Source organism: Cetorhinus maximus, chromosome 14 (genome assembly GCF_964194155.1).
Source record: "Cetorhinus maximus chromosome 14, sCetMax3.hap1.1, whole genome shotgun sequence".
NCBI lineage: Eukaryota > Metazoa > Chordata > Chondrichthyes > Lamniformes > Cetorhinidae > Cetorhinus > Cetorhinus maximus.
Window position 1 is genome coordinate 37,362,416 of NC_135892.1, and position 18,954 is coordinate 37,381,369.

General features: G+C 41.8%; 1 protein-coding gene across 4 annotated transcripts in view; it reads left to right on the top strand.

Annotated features, from left to right (window-relative positions):
* The window catches only part of LOC144689595 (zinc finger protein 292-like), a 263,203-nt gene that overhangs the window by 89,604 nt on the left and 154,645 nt on the right, over positions 1–18,954 (top strand). For all 4 annotated transcript variants that reach the window (XM_078556806.1, XM_078556809.1, XM_078556808.1 and 1 more), the window contains one exon: positions 247–325. In XM_078556806.1, the coding sequence (XP_078412932.1) occupies positions 247–325 (79 nt within the window). The remainder of the gene's footprint in view (positions 1–246; positions 326–18,954) is intronic.

Consider the following 18,954-nt stretch of genomic DNA (forward strand, 5'->3'; position numbering starts at 1 on the left):
CCTTGAAATATATAACTTGTTTAAGCAAGTTTGAATTAGTAGGTTGTTTAAACTTGAGTATTTTGGATTGTTGCTACACACAATTTTTATTGTTTTAATTATTGATATGTTAACTGCAAAAATATGATCGCACTAAGTTCAGAGCTGAGTTTGTTTGGTGTGCATGCCAAAATTTGCCACAGCAAATGCTGTTGTATGAAATACATAAAAACTAGTTTTAATATTGTCATCCTTTATCCATTTCAGGAGCTGTACTGAGCTTTTGCTTTGCTTGCCTGATGAAGTACCAGGCACACTGTGGGAGCAGTTTCAAGCTTGTGTGCAGGTAAGTTGAGTTACATGAAATGTGAAAGTAAGTGTTATCCATCAAACAGTCCAATATGTTTATCCCTGACAAATATTCAGTATAGTGTCCACCCACCTATCTCTAAAATGTAAGTTTACTACATGACAAGCAAGAGTGAAAACACAAGTTGTTTTTGGGTTTCAAGAGAAATATCTTGTACAGTAACTGCTTTGAAGCACATTTTGATGGTTTCCCAATGTTTAATAGTCTTTTTCTGTCTGAAGGCTTCAATCAAAATCTCTAATGTTAAAACAAACCACCTTGCAAGATGTAGTTACTCATTTAGCAACAGCTTAGAATGGCAGTGAGACAATCAGATTTAAAATTGTAAAATAAACACAAAATGCTGGAAATACATAGGAGGCCTGGCAGCATTTGTGGAGAGAGAAACAGATTTAATGTTTCAAGTTGTGACCTTTCTTCAGAACTGGGAAATGTTAGAATGTTGTCCCCTGCGAACACAAGATGGCAGCAAAGATGGGCACTGATACCTGTTTGCACATGTGCAGAAAGCCATTGACGGATTTTGCCTTTCCAAACTTGGGCTGTCGGCTATTTTTAAATTATAAAATACCATTGTAAATTGATGTAGCATGATCAATGAAATGAGTGGAGAACTGCAGTCATACAGAAAATGATTCAGAATATAAACAGGTCCCACAGAGACTAGCTGTTATATCGACTAATGCTAGCCCAGCCTGTAAAACATCCCACAACATTGCACACCTTTAAACTGCAGATTTTTTTGTTAGCTCTTCAGTTGCCTGACGTAATTTTCCCGCAACAAAACCAACAAAAGGGTAAAATATGGAGAATAGCCTATAAATTGAAAATGCTCGATAGAATGTGCAGGTCTTGCAGTCTTTGTGTAGAAGCTTGGGTTAACAAGTCAGAGCACTGAACCTCGTATGGAGCTGAAAGCTAAACCTGAGATTCCTCACCAAAGATATAATTGCACTTTATTTTCCTTTATTTCTGTCCTGGCTGCTGCCAAGTCCATTGCTCCCAATGTCATCACGGAGTAAAACACAACTCTGCATACATCACGTTGGCAGCAAATGCAGCCTTGTTAGTTTTTATGTAGGTGAAATGGGGGAGATGTAAAAAGAACAAAATGGAAGGTTGATCAGGTGGAAGACGGGACAAAAGTTTGTGGGACAGAGCCAAAGAGAGTGGTAATGGGACACTTTAAAGAAACAAAAGATGTGTCCAGAGGAGGTGTCAATGGCAAAATAATGAACAGCTGTCATCTGAAAACAAAGTGAGTTGAGCAAGATTAAGGCCAACACCTGCAAAGAAAACAACAAAGTGGGGAGCAGAGACTACAGTCTGAAATTGTTGAACTCAATGTGGACTTCAAAAAGCTGCGAAGTGCCTAATCAAAAGATTGAAATTGCGTCGGCCAAACTAGTCAATATCACAGCTATTCTTTTGTTATACCTTTATCCCTTTTGGACTTCAGCATTTGATATCATTGCTTCTGAAACTGTAAATAGCAGGCTTAACAGCCATCACTAGCCATAACATTTGGGAATTTCAGCTTTTGTTCTCTTCCTCCATCTCACCTGCCGCCCTTAAGAACTTTTGTCTATTCACTTATTATTCACCACTACACCGCTGTGGGGAATCTAGAATTGGGGAGTACAGTTTCAAAATAAATGGCCTTCCATTTAAGATTGAGATGGAGAATTTCTTCTTTGAGGGTCATTAATCTTTGGAATTCTCCACCCCAGAGCACAGTGAAGGCTGGATCGTTGAATATATTCAAGTCTGAGTTGGGCATGTTTTTGATCTACAAGGGAATCAAAGATTATGGGAGCAGGCAGGAAAGTGGCATTAAGACCATAATTAGAATGCTGGAGCAGGCTTGAGGGGCCAAATGGCCAACGATGACTCTGATTTTGTATGTTCTTTGTGTACTTCATTTCTTGCCATACCTGACCTTCAGTTCAGAGTTCACAGTCCTTGAGCTGAGGTCATGCCAATTCCATGCAGTCATTTAATTTCATACAGGGCATCATTTTTACGAAAGAATTCCATTCCCTTAGACAAACAACCAATTAAAAATACCAGGGGAAGTACTGCACCCACAGCTTTTGGGGGGCTGTGGAGGACAAAATGTTAAATTTCTAACAGGAATCTGTTAACTCTTGGGCTATCCTGGAAGCCTGCTCACTGACATTCAGTTTGAGTTCTGTCAGGGCCACTTGGCTCCTGACCTTATTACAGCCTTGGTCCAAACATGGACAAAAGAGCTGAGCTCCAGAGCTGTGGTGAGAGTGCCTGTCCTTGACACCAAGGCTGCATTTGACCGAGTGTGGCATCAAGGAGCGCTAGCAAAACTGGAGTCTAGGGGAAAAGCTCTCCACTGGTTGGAGTCATACCTAGCACCAAGGAAGATGGTTGTGGTTGTTGGAGGTCAATCATCTCATTCAGTCATCATTGCAGGAGTTCCTCAGGGTAGTGTCCTTGGGTCAACCATCTTCACCTGCATCATTAATGACCTTCCCTGCATCATAAGGTCAAAAGTGGGGATGTTCACTGCCCAATGTTCAGCACCATTCATGACTCCTCAGATACTGAAGCAGTCCGTGCCCATATGCAGCAAGACCTGGACAACATTCAGGCTTGAGCTGATAAGTGGAAAGTAACATTTGTGCCACATAAGTGCCAGGCAATGACCACCTCCAACAAGAGAGAATCCAACCATCTGTCCTTGACATTCAATGGCATTACCATCGCTGAATCCCTCACTATCAACATCCTGGGGATACCATTGACCAGAAACTGAACTGGACAGGTCATACTGTGGCTACAAGTGCAGGTCAGAGGCTGGGAATTCTGTAACCTACCACCTGACTCCCGAAAGCCTGTCCACCATCTACAAGGCACAAGCCAGGAGTTTGATGGAATACTCTCCGCTTGGCTGGATGGGTGCAGCTCCAACAACACTCAAGCTCGATGCCATCCAGGACAAAGCAGCCTGCTTGGATTGGCACCCCATCCACCACCTTAAGCATTCACTCCCTCCACCACCAACACACAATGGCAGCAGCGTGAACCTTCAAGGTGCACTGCAGGAACTCACCAAGGCTCCTTCGACAGCACCTTCCAAACCTATGACTTCTACCATGTAGAAAGGGATGGGGAACTTTTTTCTTATCAAGGCCCATTCACACACAAAAACCAACTTAATTCATTTCTTTAGAGAGAATACAGAAACTTTCAACTCGCCCACTGTTTTAATGCAATGCAAGTTTGCTTTTCCTTAATGAGCCTCGTTATTATAGAGGCATGAACACTGGACAGTCACTGCTGCTGGTGACTTTTACATGGAGTTTGGCTCGCTGCCACCTCAAGGGCAATTAGAGATGGGCAATAACTTCTGGCCTAGCCAGTGACGCCCACATCTCATGAATGACCAATAAAAAAAATGGCACAGTCTGAACTTGCATCCCTTGCTTAACTCGGTTAGGTTCTGGGACTAGATTTTGTTATGGGGTGGTCCTCCTCTTGCCCTGGCATCCTCCTTTTCTCATCCTCCAGGGAGAGTATGGTCCTGAGACCAATCCACAGTGTTACAGGAGAGTGGCAGCAAACAGAAATGGACAGGGTCGCTTTGAAAGAGCAGAACAGGATCTGAAATTGAGCACCAACTGAAATAGTAAAAAAATGAGCGCACTGTTTAACAGCAGGAATATCACAGGATGCCACCATCAGGCAATGTGTAACCTCGAACTTTTAAAAAAACACACTCAATCGGGTAAATGGCTCAAGGATTCACAATTTGCCACCTGAGTTCTGGATTTCCAACTTAGAACCAGAAAAACTGAGTGTTAATGGCAGAACAGGACAGAGGCATTCTTTGTCATATTAAATAAGAATAAAATATTAACCACTTAGCAGAGGCCATGTTAACATGAGGCGGAGTGAGTGAAGGTACAATCTTCGACCAGGGGTGAGATTTTGGCAAGGGCAAACGGAAGCTAATATTCAACTATCCCAAACAATACTTGATCATTGCAAGGAAACTTCTAACCATCCATGGAGGTCACCTTATAAGAATCTGTTTCTGATGTGAGCAGGTTTGCTTTAAGACTAACTGACTTAACTACAATAGTTACTTGAACTCCTGAAAGAAATTTGCTTCTTACAGATACGTTCCACTGGGTTAACTGTTAGTGCGCAGAGATATTCAGAAACTTGATGTATGCATTTTCAATAACACTGGGATAGCACAGGGAGGTGCGACAAACTGAAGCACATCTGATGCAAGTATAGATTTTAAAACTGTTTCTGTTAAGATTCCAACAATTCTCAGAATATTCAAAGTTTTACCTGACCATCCATCAGCATACTGACACTCCCAGCTGATTTATAGTCAGTCTATCCACCGTTGATTCCTCACCCCAAACACTTATAAGCATTAGAAAATGGCATTTGAGATATTAGAAAATGGAATTGAAAATCTGTTAAAGGAAACGTACGATACACAAAAATAAGCCGCTTTGAATGTGGCTCCGATCATTAATCCCTTTCTTTATGGTTTTGTTCCTGCCCCTGTCCATTATAGTGGCTTCCTGAAACCTGGGCAGGGGACTCATTTACACCATCATTTCATTTCCCATGGTGTCGGCATGGACTGAAATATTGAACATTTTTAAAAAAAATACCAATCAGAATATTCAGATCTTTTGTTGGTCCTTAATTATTTGTGTTTTCTCTGTTCTATGACCATTTATTTACGAATTGTTTTCTGATTCTCACTGCGGGCAAGATGAAAAAGTGCAACAGGATGCATCCGGCCCCCAGGTCGGCAGTTCCCCGTCCTTCCACCCCTGATCTAGAAGAACAAGGGAACAAGGGCAGCAGATGCATGGGAACACCACTACCTGCAAGCTCCACCCCCCCACCCCACCCCCAAAAAGTGGTACACTATCTTGACTTGCAACTATATCGCTGTTCCTTCACTGGGTTGCTGGGTTAAAATACTGGACTCCCTAACAGCACTGTGGGTGCACCTACACCACGTGGACTTCAGTTCAAGGAGGTGGCTTGCAAACACTTTTCTCGAGGGCAATTAGGGTTAGGCAATAAATGCTGGCCTAGCCAGCACTACCCACGTCTTGTGAAAGAATTTAAGAAATGCAGTGATGTGGCCATTTTCCTTTTACAAGAATCTGAATTTCATGTTTTAACTTGAATACGTCAATAAAAAAATGACCTTATTTTGAGCTTAATGGGCAAAGAGTGGTTGTATCTCATCATGTGCAGAAAATTAAGCCATTGGTTCATTTTTGGGTAAAACTGGCAGATGAATTTCAAATGGGACATGTGTAACGTCATTCACTTTGATCCTAGGAATCAGTGTTTTCTAAATGACAGGAAGCTGGGTACTCTGGATGAACAAGAGTGTTAAGGATTGTGGTACAGGAATTACTAAAAGCTAGTGTACAGGTATGTAAATAATTTAAGGAGGTTCATGGAATGTTGACTTTTACCTCAAGGGCTGGAATACAAATGGGTGGAAATTGTTACATCTGCAGAGTTCTGCTTAGACCCATCTGCCCATTCAGTTCTGGGCACTGCACCTCAGGAAGGATATATTAACCCTGGTGAAGTGGCAGATCAAGTACACTGGAATAAAACGGGTTGAATTGTTTAAGCTTGTACTCCCTTGAATTTGGAATATTAGGAGGTGACATTGAGATGTATAGAGTAGATGGGGGGAAAACTGTTTACACTGGAGGAAGGATCGAGAACAAAAGGGCACAGATTTAAGATAATTGGCAAAAGAAGCAATGTTGATGTGAGGAAAACTTTTTTCATGCAGTAAATGGTTAAGATCTGGAATATACTGCCTGTGTATAGTGGAGGTAGATTCAATCAAGGCATTTGAGGGTATTGGATTATTATCTGAAAAAGAATGTGCAGGATTATAGGGAAGAAAGCAGGGAATGGCACTAAATGCGTTGTTCATTCAGAGAGCCAGCACAGATGTGACGGGCCAGATGGCCCCTCTGTGCTGTAATAATTCTGTGATTCTGTTTAAGATGATCAAATGAGGTGATAGGGTAGATAGAGAGGACTTAATTCCACTAGAAGGGGAAGCCCAGAAAAAGGAGACATAATCTTGAAATACGAGCTGGGCTGTTCAGGGGTGACGTCAAAAAGCACTTGACACACAGGATAGTGAAAACCTGGAAAATGCTCTCCCAAAAAGTTGAGGCTAAATCAATTGAACATTTCAAAACTGAGATCAATAGATTTTTGTTAGGCAAGGGTATTGAGGGTGACAATACCAAGGTAGGTAGGTGGAGTTAAGATCTAATAGCCTAATTGAATGGCATTAATTAATTTGAGTCTACTATTGTCCCTTAATCAAGAGGATACCTGTAAAACTGAATTTTTAAGACTAAATTCTATTTATAAAGCCCCTTAGTATACACTTGCTGACTGGAGCAAAGGAACAGGAATAGGTCATTCAGTGCCTTAAGGTTGTTACACTGTTTAATTAGATTGTGACTGATTTGTATCTCACTTACCTGCATTTGCCCCATTTCCCTTGATGCTCTTTATGCGAAAATGTGCTTCCTGATTAAATTTTAAGATCATACCCGTTGTTCTGGGTTCCCTCAGAATAAATTCTCTACCTACCCTATCAAAGCCCTTTAACATTTTAAAGATCTCAATTAGATCACCTTCAACTTCCTAAACTCAAAATGCAAGCCAATTTACGCAACCTGTTCTCATAATGCAGCGCTTTAAGCCCCTGTGTTATTCTGGTGAATCTGCACTGGTCCCCCCACAAGGCCAGTATGTCCTTCTTCAGACTCCAGAGAACCCTGCGTTAGTACAACTGAAACATCACTTTGTATTCCAGCCCTCTTAAGGTAACAACCAACATTCTGTTAGGCTTTTTGACTCTTATTTTTGTACCTGCACAAGTTTTTGATGATGTACATAAACACCTGAATCGTTTTGCTCCTGCATAGCTTCTAGTTTCCCGTTGCAGGCTCAAATCCAGCTATCCGAAAACTGACGGGGTCCAAAAACCAAACTTTTTTTTTTAAAGTGGGCCATCCAAGAATTTGAAGTGCTATTAAGTGAGCGAAAATCTTAACTGACTTTGGGGAGTTGCTGCACCTGTGTAGTGTCGTGCGAGTAGTTATCAGCTTCACGCACCTGTCGTTTCCTGTAGCCTGAGTGGGGAGGTGGTGGGAGTGACCCTTGACCCCACCTGACCCTGCTCTGAAAAGCTCAGGAAGCTGCACTTCTCTGCACAACTTCCATCCTGTGTTTCTCTATTGCTCCAGTGACCCGAAGTGAACAGTTTTTAAGTTGTGGCCTTACCAAAGCATCATCCAGCTTCAGTGTGGCTGCTTTAGACTTAGACTTGATCGCTGTCAATCTGTATCTTATTATACCACAGCTATTGTGAAATGCCTCAGGACCTTTTCTGAAAAACGGCACAGACTCGCTTTTGAGAGACATTGCCTGTATTAGGAAATTATTACAATTTGTCTGCCTTGTATCCAAAAGGGATGAAATCAAACTTTCCCAAATTGAACTCCCATCTGCCAAAGTGCATGTGTTTTTTTAAAATAACCACCACCTTAATGCCAGTCTGAAATATTATGAACAGCCTTCAATGCTTCAAATCCATTTAGAACACAAAACATCAGACATGTTGCTAAGTATGTGGTGGCAGCAGGTGAGCAAACAGCATTTGAGTAACCTACATCCCTTTACCCAGCATACATTGCATAAAGAAACTCTTATCAGTGGATTTGAATACTTTCACTGGTCTATCACAGGGTTATTAGGATTTGTCTGCCAGTAAAGATGCTAGATAAAGAATTCTCCATAACACACAAACCCAGATCTACCAGTCCTCTGATGGTGTGGGGTGGGGGAAGTGGATGGAGGAGGGCTGAGTGAGTGAGTGGTTGGGTGAGAGGAAAAAGAATTTTGAATTATGGGAGGATTTCCCTCACTGGGGGTGGGCCAGTGTGATTGGCAGGCTCAAATCATATGATGTGGTGATGGTGGCGGCAGTGCTGGAATCATGGGCTCAAGAGTGGGGGCTGGAGAGGAGACTTGGCAATAAATGTTCAGGCAAAAATAGAGAGAATGATATTCCCTGATTGTCTGCTGGTAGTAGGCCTGCTAGTTTTTGGAATTTCTCACAGCAGTTGTTGGTCCAGAACTACTAATAAAAATGCTCAACTACAGGAGACCCAAACTTTTAAGGTAAAAACTATAAAATTTGTAGAAGCCCACGTGTACCCACCACCACCGTGAGCGGAAAACAACATCTGAACAAACCTCCACAGATGCGCTTGACCACAGTTGGCAATCCTACTCAGTACGTCAGGTTGTGATGAGCTACTGACAGACCTCCACTAACCCACCCCCTGCCCCACCAGCAACAAGATCACACATTTATATAGGACCTTTAATGTTGCCAAGGTGTTTCACAGGAGTGTTATCAAACAAAATTTGACAGTGAACCACATAATGAGGTATTTGGGCAGGTGACTGAAAACTTGGTCAAAGAGCTAAATCTTAAGAGCGCCTTGAAGGAGAATAAGAAACAGATTTTAAGGAGAGAATTCCAGAGCTAGGGGCCACAGCAGTTGAAGATGCGACCATCAGTGAATGGAGTAATTGGAATCAGGGATTGCAAAATTGGGGGAGCTATCTCAGCAGATTGTGAGGCTGGAAAAGGGACAAGGACATAAAAGAATTACAAATTGGGATGAGAATTTTAAAACAGCATTTTTCAGCCGGAAACCATAATAGGCTAGCGAGCATAGGGGTGGTCGGTGAGAGTTAGAATATGGGCAGCATAGTTCAAGTGTTAGCAATTGTAGCACATGGAGATAGGATCCCTGGAAAAGGATCTGCAGGATATTAATTCTGCCCACAATGAGATCTGCCAGGCATTCCAGCCGTACAGGGGACACCTTTTTAGAATTTTATGCAGTTCTATGCTGCACATGGTATTTATCATAGAACAAGTGTACTAATTGTTGGTGATTTTAATCATATAGATTGAATGAATCAAATTGGCAAAGGTAGCCTGGAGAATTAGTTAGTGTATTCTGAACAATTTCTAAGAACAATACATTCTAGAACCAACCAGGGAGCAGGAGACCTGATAATGTGCAATGAGACAGGGTGAATTAATAACCTTGAAGTAAAGGAGTATCTAGACAACAGTGATCATATCATGACAGAATTTTGCATTCAGCTTGAGGGTGAGAAATGTGGTTTAAAGACTAGTATCTCAAGCTAAAATAAAGGCAATTACAAGGATATGAAAACAGAGTTGGCTAAAGTGGACTGGAAAAATAGGTTAAAACGTAGGAACGTAGAGGAGCAATGGTAGACATTTAAGGAGGCAGCTCTCAATAAAGAAATTCTCCATTGAAAGAGAAAGGCTCTATGAGAAGGATGCACCATCCATGACTAAGGAAGTTGAGTATAGTATCCAATTGAAAGAAAACGCATACTGTGAAGATCAGTGCTGGGTCAGAAGATTGGACAAATTTTAGAACCCAAGAAAAAATGACTGAGAAAAGAGAGAGAAATTGAAGTATGAGAGAAAGCCAGCTGGAAATATAAAAACAGACAGTAAGATAAAATAGCTGAAGTGAGCGTTGGTCCCTTAGAGGGCGAGACGAGGGAATTAATAATGGGAAACAAGGAAATGGTGGCAGCGGTGAATAGGTATTTTGCCTGTCTTTGCCGTAGAAGACACAGCCCAAGAACAGTTAAAAATCAAGGGGGAAAAGAGAGGGAGGAACTTGAAACAATCATTATTACTAGAGAAAAAGTAATTGGACTAAACAAAAACAGAATTACCTGGAAAAACTCAGCAGGTCTGGCAGCATCGGCGGAGAAGAAAAGAGTTGACGTTTCGAGTCCTCATGACCCTTCAACAGAACTGAGTAATATTAGGAGAGGGGTGAAATATAAGCTGGTTTAGGGTGGGGGGGGAGAGAAGTCTGGGGGGGGTGGTGGTTGTAGGGATAAGCAAGCAGTGATAGGAGCAGATAATCAAAAGATGTCACAGACAAAGGAGCAAAGAGGTGTTGAAGGTGGTGATATTATCTAAAAGAATGTGCTAATTAAGAATGGATGGCAGGACACTCAAGGTACAGCTCTAGTGGGGGTGGGGTGGAAAGACTGACAGGGCATTAAAGGTATAGATTTAAAAATAATGGAAATAGGTGGGAAAAGAAAAATCTATATAAATTATTGGAAAAAAACAAAAGGGAGGGGGAAAGAAACGGAAAGGGGGTGGGGATGGAGGAGGGAGTTCAGGATCTAAAGTTGTTGAATTTAATATTCAGTCCGGAAGGCTGTAAAGTGCCTAGTCGGAAGATGAGGTGCCGTTCCTCCAGTTTGCGTTGGGCTTCACTGGAACAATGCAGCAAGCCAAGGACAGACATGTGGGCAAGAGAGCAGGGTAGAGTGTTAAGATGGCAAGCGACAGGGAGGTTTGGGTCTTTCTTGCGGACAGACCGCAGGTGTTCTGCAAAGCGGTCGCCCAGTTTACGTTTGGTCTCTCCAATGTAGAGGAGACCGCATTGGGAGCAACGAACGCAGTAGACTAAGTTAGGGGAAATGAAAGTGATATGCTGCTTCACTTGAAAGGAGTGTTTGGGCCCTTGGACGGTGAGGAGAGAGGAAGTGAAGGGGCAGGTGTTGCATCTTTTGCGTGGACATGGGGAGGTGCCATAGGTGGGGGTTGAGGAGTAGAGGTGATGGAGGAGTGGACCAGGGTGTCCCGGAGGGAACGATCCCTACGGAATGCCGCCGGGGGGGGTGAAGGGAAGATGTGTTTGGTGGTGGCATCATGCTGGAGTTGGCGGAGGATGATCCTTTGAATGCGGAGGCTGGTGGGGTGATAAGTGAGGACAAGGGGGACCCTATCATGTTTCTGGGAGGGAGGAGAAGGCGTGAGGGCGGATGCGCGGAGATGGGCCTTAAACCAGCTTATATTTCACCCCTCTCCTAATATTATTCAGTTCTGTTGAAGGGTCATGAGGACTCGAAACGTCAACTCTTTTCTTCTCCGCCGATGCTGCCAGACCTGCTGAGTTTTTCCAGGTAATTCTGTTTTTGTTTTGGATTTCCAGCATCCGCAGTAGTTTTTTGTTTTTAATTGGACTAAAGGCTGACAAGTCCCCTGGAACTGAAGGCCTGTACCCTAGGTCTTAAAAAGTGGCTGTAGATATAGTGAATGCATTGGTTGTAGTATTCCTAAATTCCCTGGATTCTGGAAAGCTCTCAGCAGATTAGAAAACTGCAAATGTAGAACCTCTATTGTAGAAAAGGAGGAGACAGAGAACAAGAAACAATATGCCAGTTAACTTAAAATCTGCCATTGGGAAATTGCTTAAATTAAGGAGATAATAGCAGGACATTTAGAAAATCTCAGTACAATCAGACAGCATCAGCATGGTATTGTGAAAGGGAAATCGCGTTTGATTAATTTATTAGAGCTCTTTGAGAAAGTAACAAGCAAGGTGGATAATGGGGAACCAGTAGATGTGGTGTATTTGGATTTGCAAAAGGCACCACATAAAAGGTTACTACACAAGATAAGAGCTCATGATGTTGGGAGTAACGTATTAGCATGGATAGAGGATTGGTTAACTAACAGAAAGCAGAGTCAGGATAAATGGGTCATTCTTTAGGTAGACAAACTGTAATAAATAGAGTGCCACTGGGATTAATGTTGGGTCCTCAAATATTTGTACTATATTAATGACTTGGGTAAATGGACTGAGTGTATAGTAGCTAAATTTGTTGATGATGATAAAGGCAGGGAAGCAAGTTGTGAAGGGGCCACAGTCTGCAAAGGAATATAGATAAGTTAGTGAGTGGGAAAAAATTTGGCAGATGTAGTATAAAGTTGGAAAATGTGAGCTTGTCCAGTTGGCAGGAAGAATGGAAAAGCAGAATATTATTTAAATGGAGAGAGGCTGCAGAAATGTGTGGTACAGAGAAATGTGGGTGCCCTGCTACATGAATCTCAAAATGTTAGCATGCAGGCACAGCAAGTATTAAGAAGGCAAATAGAATGTTGACCTTAATTGCAAGGGGAATGGAGCTCAAAGGTAGGAAGTGTTGCTAAGTTGTACAGGGCCCTAGTGAGACCGCATCTGGAGTACTGTGTGCAGTTTTGATCATCTTGAGGGACATAATTGCATTGGAGGCAATTCAGAGAAAGTTCACGAGGTTGATTCCTGGGATTGAGGGATTTGTCTTATAAGGAAAGGTTGGCAGGTCAGGCCTATCCTCCATTGGAATTTTGAAAATAAAACATGATCTTATTTAAACATATATTCTGAAGAGTCTTGACAGAATTGATATTGGTAAGATGTTACCCCTTGTGGGGAAGCCTAAAACTAGGGGCCACCATTTTAAAAATAAGGGGTCCCCCATTTGAGACAGATGAGGCCTCTGAGGGCCATTATAACTTTGAATTCTCTTTCCTGGAGAGCTGTGGAAGCTAGGACATTGAATATATTCAAAGCTGGATTAGACAAGATTTCTGATTGACGTGGGCGTGAAGGGCAATTGGGAGGGGTGGGGGGTGTGCAGGCAGAAAAGTGGAATTGAGACCACAATCAGATCAGCCATGATCTGATGGAATGGCGGAGTAGGCTTGAAGGGCCGAATGGCCTACTCCTATTTCTTATGAACAAGGCATGTGCGGTACCTTCTCAGCTGCTGCATGGAGGAGTATTGGTCAGTAATTGTGGTTTAATTCTCACATTCTTAATTGATTTGCTAAAACCATACATTAATAACTTGTTAATGTTTCCAATGAATCATCACAGAACCATGCTCCCATAATCATTTTGACTGATTACAAAATCATCTGGAGATACAAACTATAACAGATCATCTAGGATACAATTGAATGGTGGAACAGGCTTTTGAGGCTGAAAGCTCTGCATTTGTTATGTTATATTTGTAATTTAATTGGAGTTGAATGGTACCTCTTTGTGCGTCTTACTATCTAGTTAACATTTGTAGTTTTCGCATTTGTAAAGATCACTGCTATCGCTTATTGTTGTTATGTTAGTGTGACTGTTAATTGTTTTAACACTATCTCCTGTCAATGCAAGATGGCTGCCGATACCTGTCTGCACGTGTGCAGAAAACCAATTAATTACGTCATTTGTAGGAGACCCAGTGTCGATTGGATCTTATTCAGGTTCCAAATTACAACCTCCATATACTGCGTTGGCAGCTCCAGGGCTGCTTTCCGGCAATGGGCCTGGGTTAAGGGGAAGAGGCTCCAGCGCAGGAGACTCGCAGGTTCAAACTGGAAGATACCCTACAGCTCCAAAGGCGGGATATGGAGGTTGTAACCCGGAATTGCGGCTGTCACCAGCTGGATAGAAGCCACCTCCCCCTGCTCATTCCATGGCTTGGCTTCATTGCTGTCCTCTGCTCCACCAACTCTAAGATAGGTGAGGCTTTTTTAATGACTGCCTTTAATACCTGTTTGATAAGCATCTCTGCTCTGTTGCTTGCAATGACGTCGCGGAGTAAAACAACACAACTGCGCACACAGGCGTTGGCAGCAAACACAGCCGCCTATTAGACCCTTCTGAAGAAGGGTCATCCAGGCTCGAAATGTTAACTCTGTTTCTCTCTCCACAGATGCAGTCAGACCTGCTGAGTTTTTCCAGCATTTTCTGTTTTTACTCCTTTTAATTGGCCACTGTTTTAGCACTTTGTACAATCAAGTAACAACAGCGTGCAGCAAAGATCCGGGCAATTCCATGCACAAAGTGCAAGCTGTGAACTGCTTTCAATTCCCTGGGGAAAGGACACAAAAGTATTATATACAACCCTTGTACCATCCACACCTTATGCAGACCTATTTTTCACAAGATAGATGATATTAAATTGAAATAATTTAGTTTAAGGCATACCGACGGGCCGTGTTGTTTGCTCTATGCATTTCATAGCCTAATGTGGTTTTTGTCATGGTAAAATCTTCATTTCTCTGCTTGTATATCTGCAGCAGCATTGCTGAAAATTGCCAACTAAAACTGCTAGAATTTAGTAGTACTGTAACAAATTTCAGTGCCATATTTTGTGATATACACAAATTCAGCCTTGTACTTGGGCGGTGGAGGGTTGGGAAAATTGGATTTTCTTTTAAATTCTCCTACTTAGTTGAGGGAAATTCTAAACTTGCAGGTATCAATTTTTTTATTTAGCTATATTACTCTTAAAGGGCTAATTTATTGATAATGTTAGTTCGACAAGTCCATTATAGTTGAATCATATGGTTCAGAGAAGATGCAAAAGTAAATTAGTTTAGAGATAAAGATGATCTTTGCAGGTGCTGTGTGACCTATTATAGCTCTAAGCAGATGAATTAAAACAAACTGCCTTGCCAGGCAGCACGAACAGCAGCTGTATCCTGTGCTTATCAGACAGCCAGTGTACATTGTTGTTGGCAGTATAATCAGTTCCAAACCATTTTCTTTCTTGTGTTGTGATCAGATATGTATGTTTCAGGGTGGAGATCTTGCTCCTTTCTGTTCTATCTCCTGTTTTCTTGTGGCTTGTCTAACATACTGTTGATTATAAGAAGATAATTTTGAGTGCTACATTAGGACTAACACATTATAAATCAAAACCTTGTTTTGCGTAATTGAGCAGCCTAAGAGAAATCAACGGGTGATTATGGGGTTTTCCATTTTTACTATTGACAATGCTGATTTAATTTTTGCCAGCTTCCAGTTTGATGATATTACTGATTTTATTTACTGTTTAGGAGTAGAACCTCTACATTGAAAGCTATTCAGCCTGGACAATATGCACATACGAATAAGGCCATTCAGCCCCTTGAATTTGCTGCACCAGTTATTAAGATCAGAACCATTGAAAAGTTACAGCAGAGAGACTCCATTCAGCCCATCCTGTCAGCGCCAACTGAGAAAACTAGCCGCCCATTCTAATCCCACCTTTCAACACTCGGCCCGTCGCCTTGCAGGTTACAGTACTTCAGGTGCAGATACAGGTGCCTTTTAAATGAGTTGAGGGTTTCTGCCTCAACCACCATTCCAGGTTTTTCCTAATATCCACTCTAATTCTTCTATCAAATACCCTATATCTTTGCCCCCTGGTAATTGCTGCTAGGCTAAATAAGTCTTCTCTGCCTACTCTGTCTAGGCCCCTCATAATTTTGTACACCTCAATCAAGTGACTCTTCAGCCGCCTCTGTTCTAAGGAAGACAACCCCAGCCTACCCAATCTTTCTTCATAGCTACAATTTTCGAGCCCTGGCAACATTCTTATAAATCTCCTCTACTCTCTCCAGAGCAATTATGTCCTTCCTGTAATGTGATCAGAATTGCATGCAAAACTCCAGCTGTGGCCTAATCAGTGTTTTCTACAGTTTCAGCATTACAACCCTGCATTTGTATTCTATACTTCGTCCAATAAACGAAAGTATTCCATATGCTGCCTTTATCACCTTATCTACTTGTCCTGCCACCTTCAGGGACCTGTGGACTTGCAATCCAAGGCCTCTCACTTCCTCTACCCCTCAATATCCTTCTGTTTGTGCATTCCATTACTTTGTTTGCCCTCCCAAAATACATTACCTCACACTTCTCCAGATTGAATTCCATTTACCACTTTTCTGCCCAGTCAACCAAATCATTGATATCATTCTGGAGTCCACAGCTATCTTCTTCACTATCAACTGATTTTTGTCATCTGCAAATTTCCCAATTGTGTCTCCCACATTTAAGTCCAAATCATCAACATATATCATAAGCATCAAGGGACCCACACTGAGCCCTTGGTGCGCCACGTAAAACGGCTTTTCATTCACAAAAAAACCTGTCAGCCATTACCTTTTGTTTCCTGTCATTGAGCTAATTTTGGATCCAACCCGCCACATTCCCCTGTATTCCGTGGGCTTTGACTTTTCTGACCAGTCTACCATGTGGGACCTTGTTGTCAAATGCCTTACTAAAATCCATGTAGACAACATCCACTGCATTATCCTCATTAGTTAGTAAGACATGATTTTCCCCTAACAAAACCATGCTGATTAATCCATGTCTTTCGAAGTGACGGTTTATCCTGGCTCTCAGAATTAATTCTGATAGTTTGCCCACCACTGAAGTCAGACTGACCAGCCTATAATTATTTGGTCTATCCATCACACCCTTTGTAAACAATGGTACAATGTTTGCAGACCTCCAATCTGCTGGTACCTTATCTGTATCTAGTGAGGATTGGAAAATTACCCTCTGGGCATCTGCTATTTCCTCCCTGGCTTTAACAGCTAGAGATACAGTCCATCTGGCTCTGGTGATTTATCCATCTTCAAGGATGTCAGTCCCTCCTGTACTTCCCCACTCATTATTTCCTGTCTCATTATATATCTCATTGTATCTAATATTTCACACACTTATTTCACTCCTTAACTAGAATGTCTGCATCATCCCTCTCCTTAGTGAAGACGGAGACAGTATTCATTGAGAGCCATGCCCACAACTTCTGCATCAATGCACAAGTTACCTTGTACATCCCTGATGGGCCCTACCCTTTCCTTAGTTATCCTTTTGCTCTTAAAGTACTGATAAAACATCTTTGGGTTTTCTTTGATTTTATCTGCCAATATTTTTTCATATCCTCTCTTTGCTTTCTTGATTTTCTTTTTTACTTCACTGTGTATTTTCTATGTTCCTCTACATTTTCTGACGTATTAATTTTTTGTGACTGTCGAACATTCTTTTTCTGCTTTATTTTACTTTGTATGCTTCTAGATAACAAGGGGGCTCTAGATTCGACAATACTGCATTTCTTTTTGTGGGGACATGTATACACTGTGCCCACTGGTCTGTCCCTTCAGGTAGCTGTAGCCAGTCCGTTTTTGCTTTTGAATACCTCTCACTGGTCTGTCGCTGATTTCCCTTTCGAGTAGCTGTAACCAGTCCATTTTTACCGGGTCAACTCTCAACTTTGTAAAATTTGCCTTTCCCCAATTTAGAACTTTTACTCCTGTTCTATCTTTATCTTTTTCCATAATTATGCTCAATCTAACGGTATTATGGTCACTATCTCCAAAATGGTCACCCAATGCTACCTCATCCACTTGCCCAGCTTCATTCCCTAAGGCTAAATCTAGAATTGCACTCCCTCTCATTGGGCTTGTTACATGCTGGCTCAAAGTTCTCTTGAATGCAGTTCAAGAATTTTTTTGCCCTTTGTGCCTATTACACTCTTCGTACCCCAGTTGATATTAGGGTAGTTGAAATCCCCACCTATTATTGCCCTATTGCTTTTACACTCAGAAATTTGCCTACATATTTGTTCTTCTATCTCCCTCTCACTATTTGGGGTCTATAGTACATTCCTAGTAGTATGGCTGTCCCTTTAAGTCAGAGCTCAACTCATCTGGCCTCATTTGCTGATTGTTAATTTATCATCCCTTCTCACATCTGTAATCAATTCTTTAACCAATACCCCACTTTTTTTTAGCCCCCTCTCTATCTTCCCTGAAAACCCTATATCCTAGCTGTAGGACGCGTGGTGCGTCCATGTGTGTACATCCGCTGGGCTGAGCTGACCTGCCATACTGTAACTTTAAAAACTATTTATTACAATTAGAATAAGTAAAATAACTTAACAGTGTGAGAAACATATCTTTTTATTTCTGTTGGACTGTTATCTTTTTATTTTCTGTTGGATTGTGGATTAAAGTTACAATGGCTGCAGTTTGAAAGACATGTCCACTAGAACAGGATGAGAGATATATACAGTGGTGCAGTCATGGAACAGAGTGTGCCATGAAAGACAGGATGGTGCCAGAAAGGTGTCCTGGACTAGGGGAGCTGCCTGACAACAAAGTTTTAATTGGCTCCTGACCAGGTGACCAGGCTTTGTGAGAGTGGTGCAGCAGAATAGCTCCTAGCCTGAAAGGAACAAGACCTGAAACCTCTCTCTCCTGTGTATGGAAGATTCCAGTAATTCCACAATAATAGCTAGCTGGCTTTTTCTCTTCATATCTCTATAACCTGCTCTCTCTCTGAAAACCCCTGTCAAGAGGCAAAGAGGAAAAATCACTTTTAGAGATGTTGAAAGGCAAGTGCTCAGCTAGTGAACTAAATACTGAAAGTGCTGGAAGACCACCATGTCATCAACAAAGAACTGAAAGGAATTTGGAAGAAATTAATCAAAATCAACCCATTGAATCCTGTGCTCCAGAATTGGTGCTATTGAACGGTTTTATCCCACCCTTAAAATCCATGTTTTTGTGTGTCTTATGTGCCTTGTATGTGTGTGTATAGGGATTTAAGAAGGGGTAGAGTTTAGGCAATAGAGTTAGAAACTAGCATTTCATATTTCTTTTTTTTACCATTGGTTAACGACAGTTTGTTCAATGAACAAGTATTCAAACCTGGTGCTTGTATTCTGTAAACCTGAATCAAACTTTTCACATTTGTCACGGCTCGGCGAACAGTGGGGCTTGATATTACACTGCAGTTTCCCCAGTGAGTTGTGAAAACAGTTACTCACCAATCAGCTTCCTCCCCCATACAGAA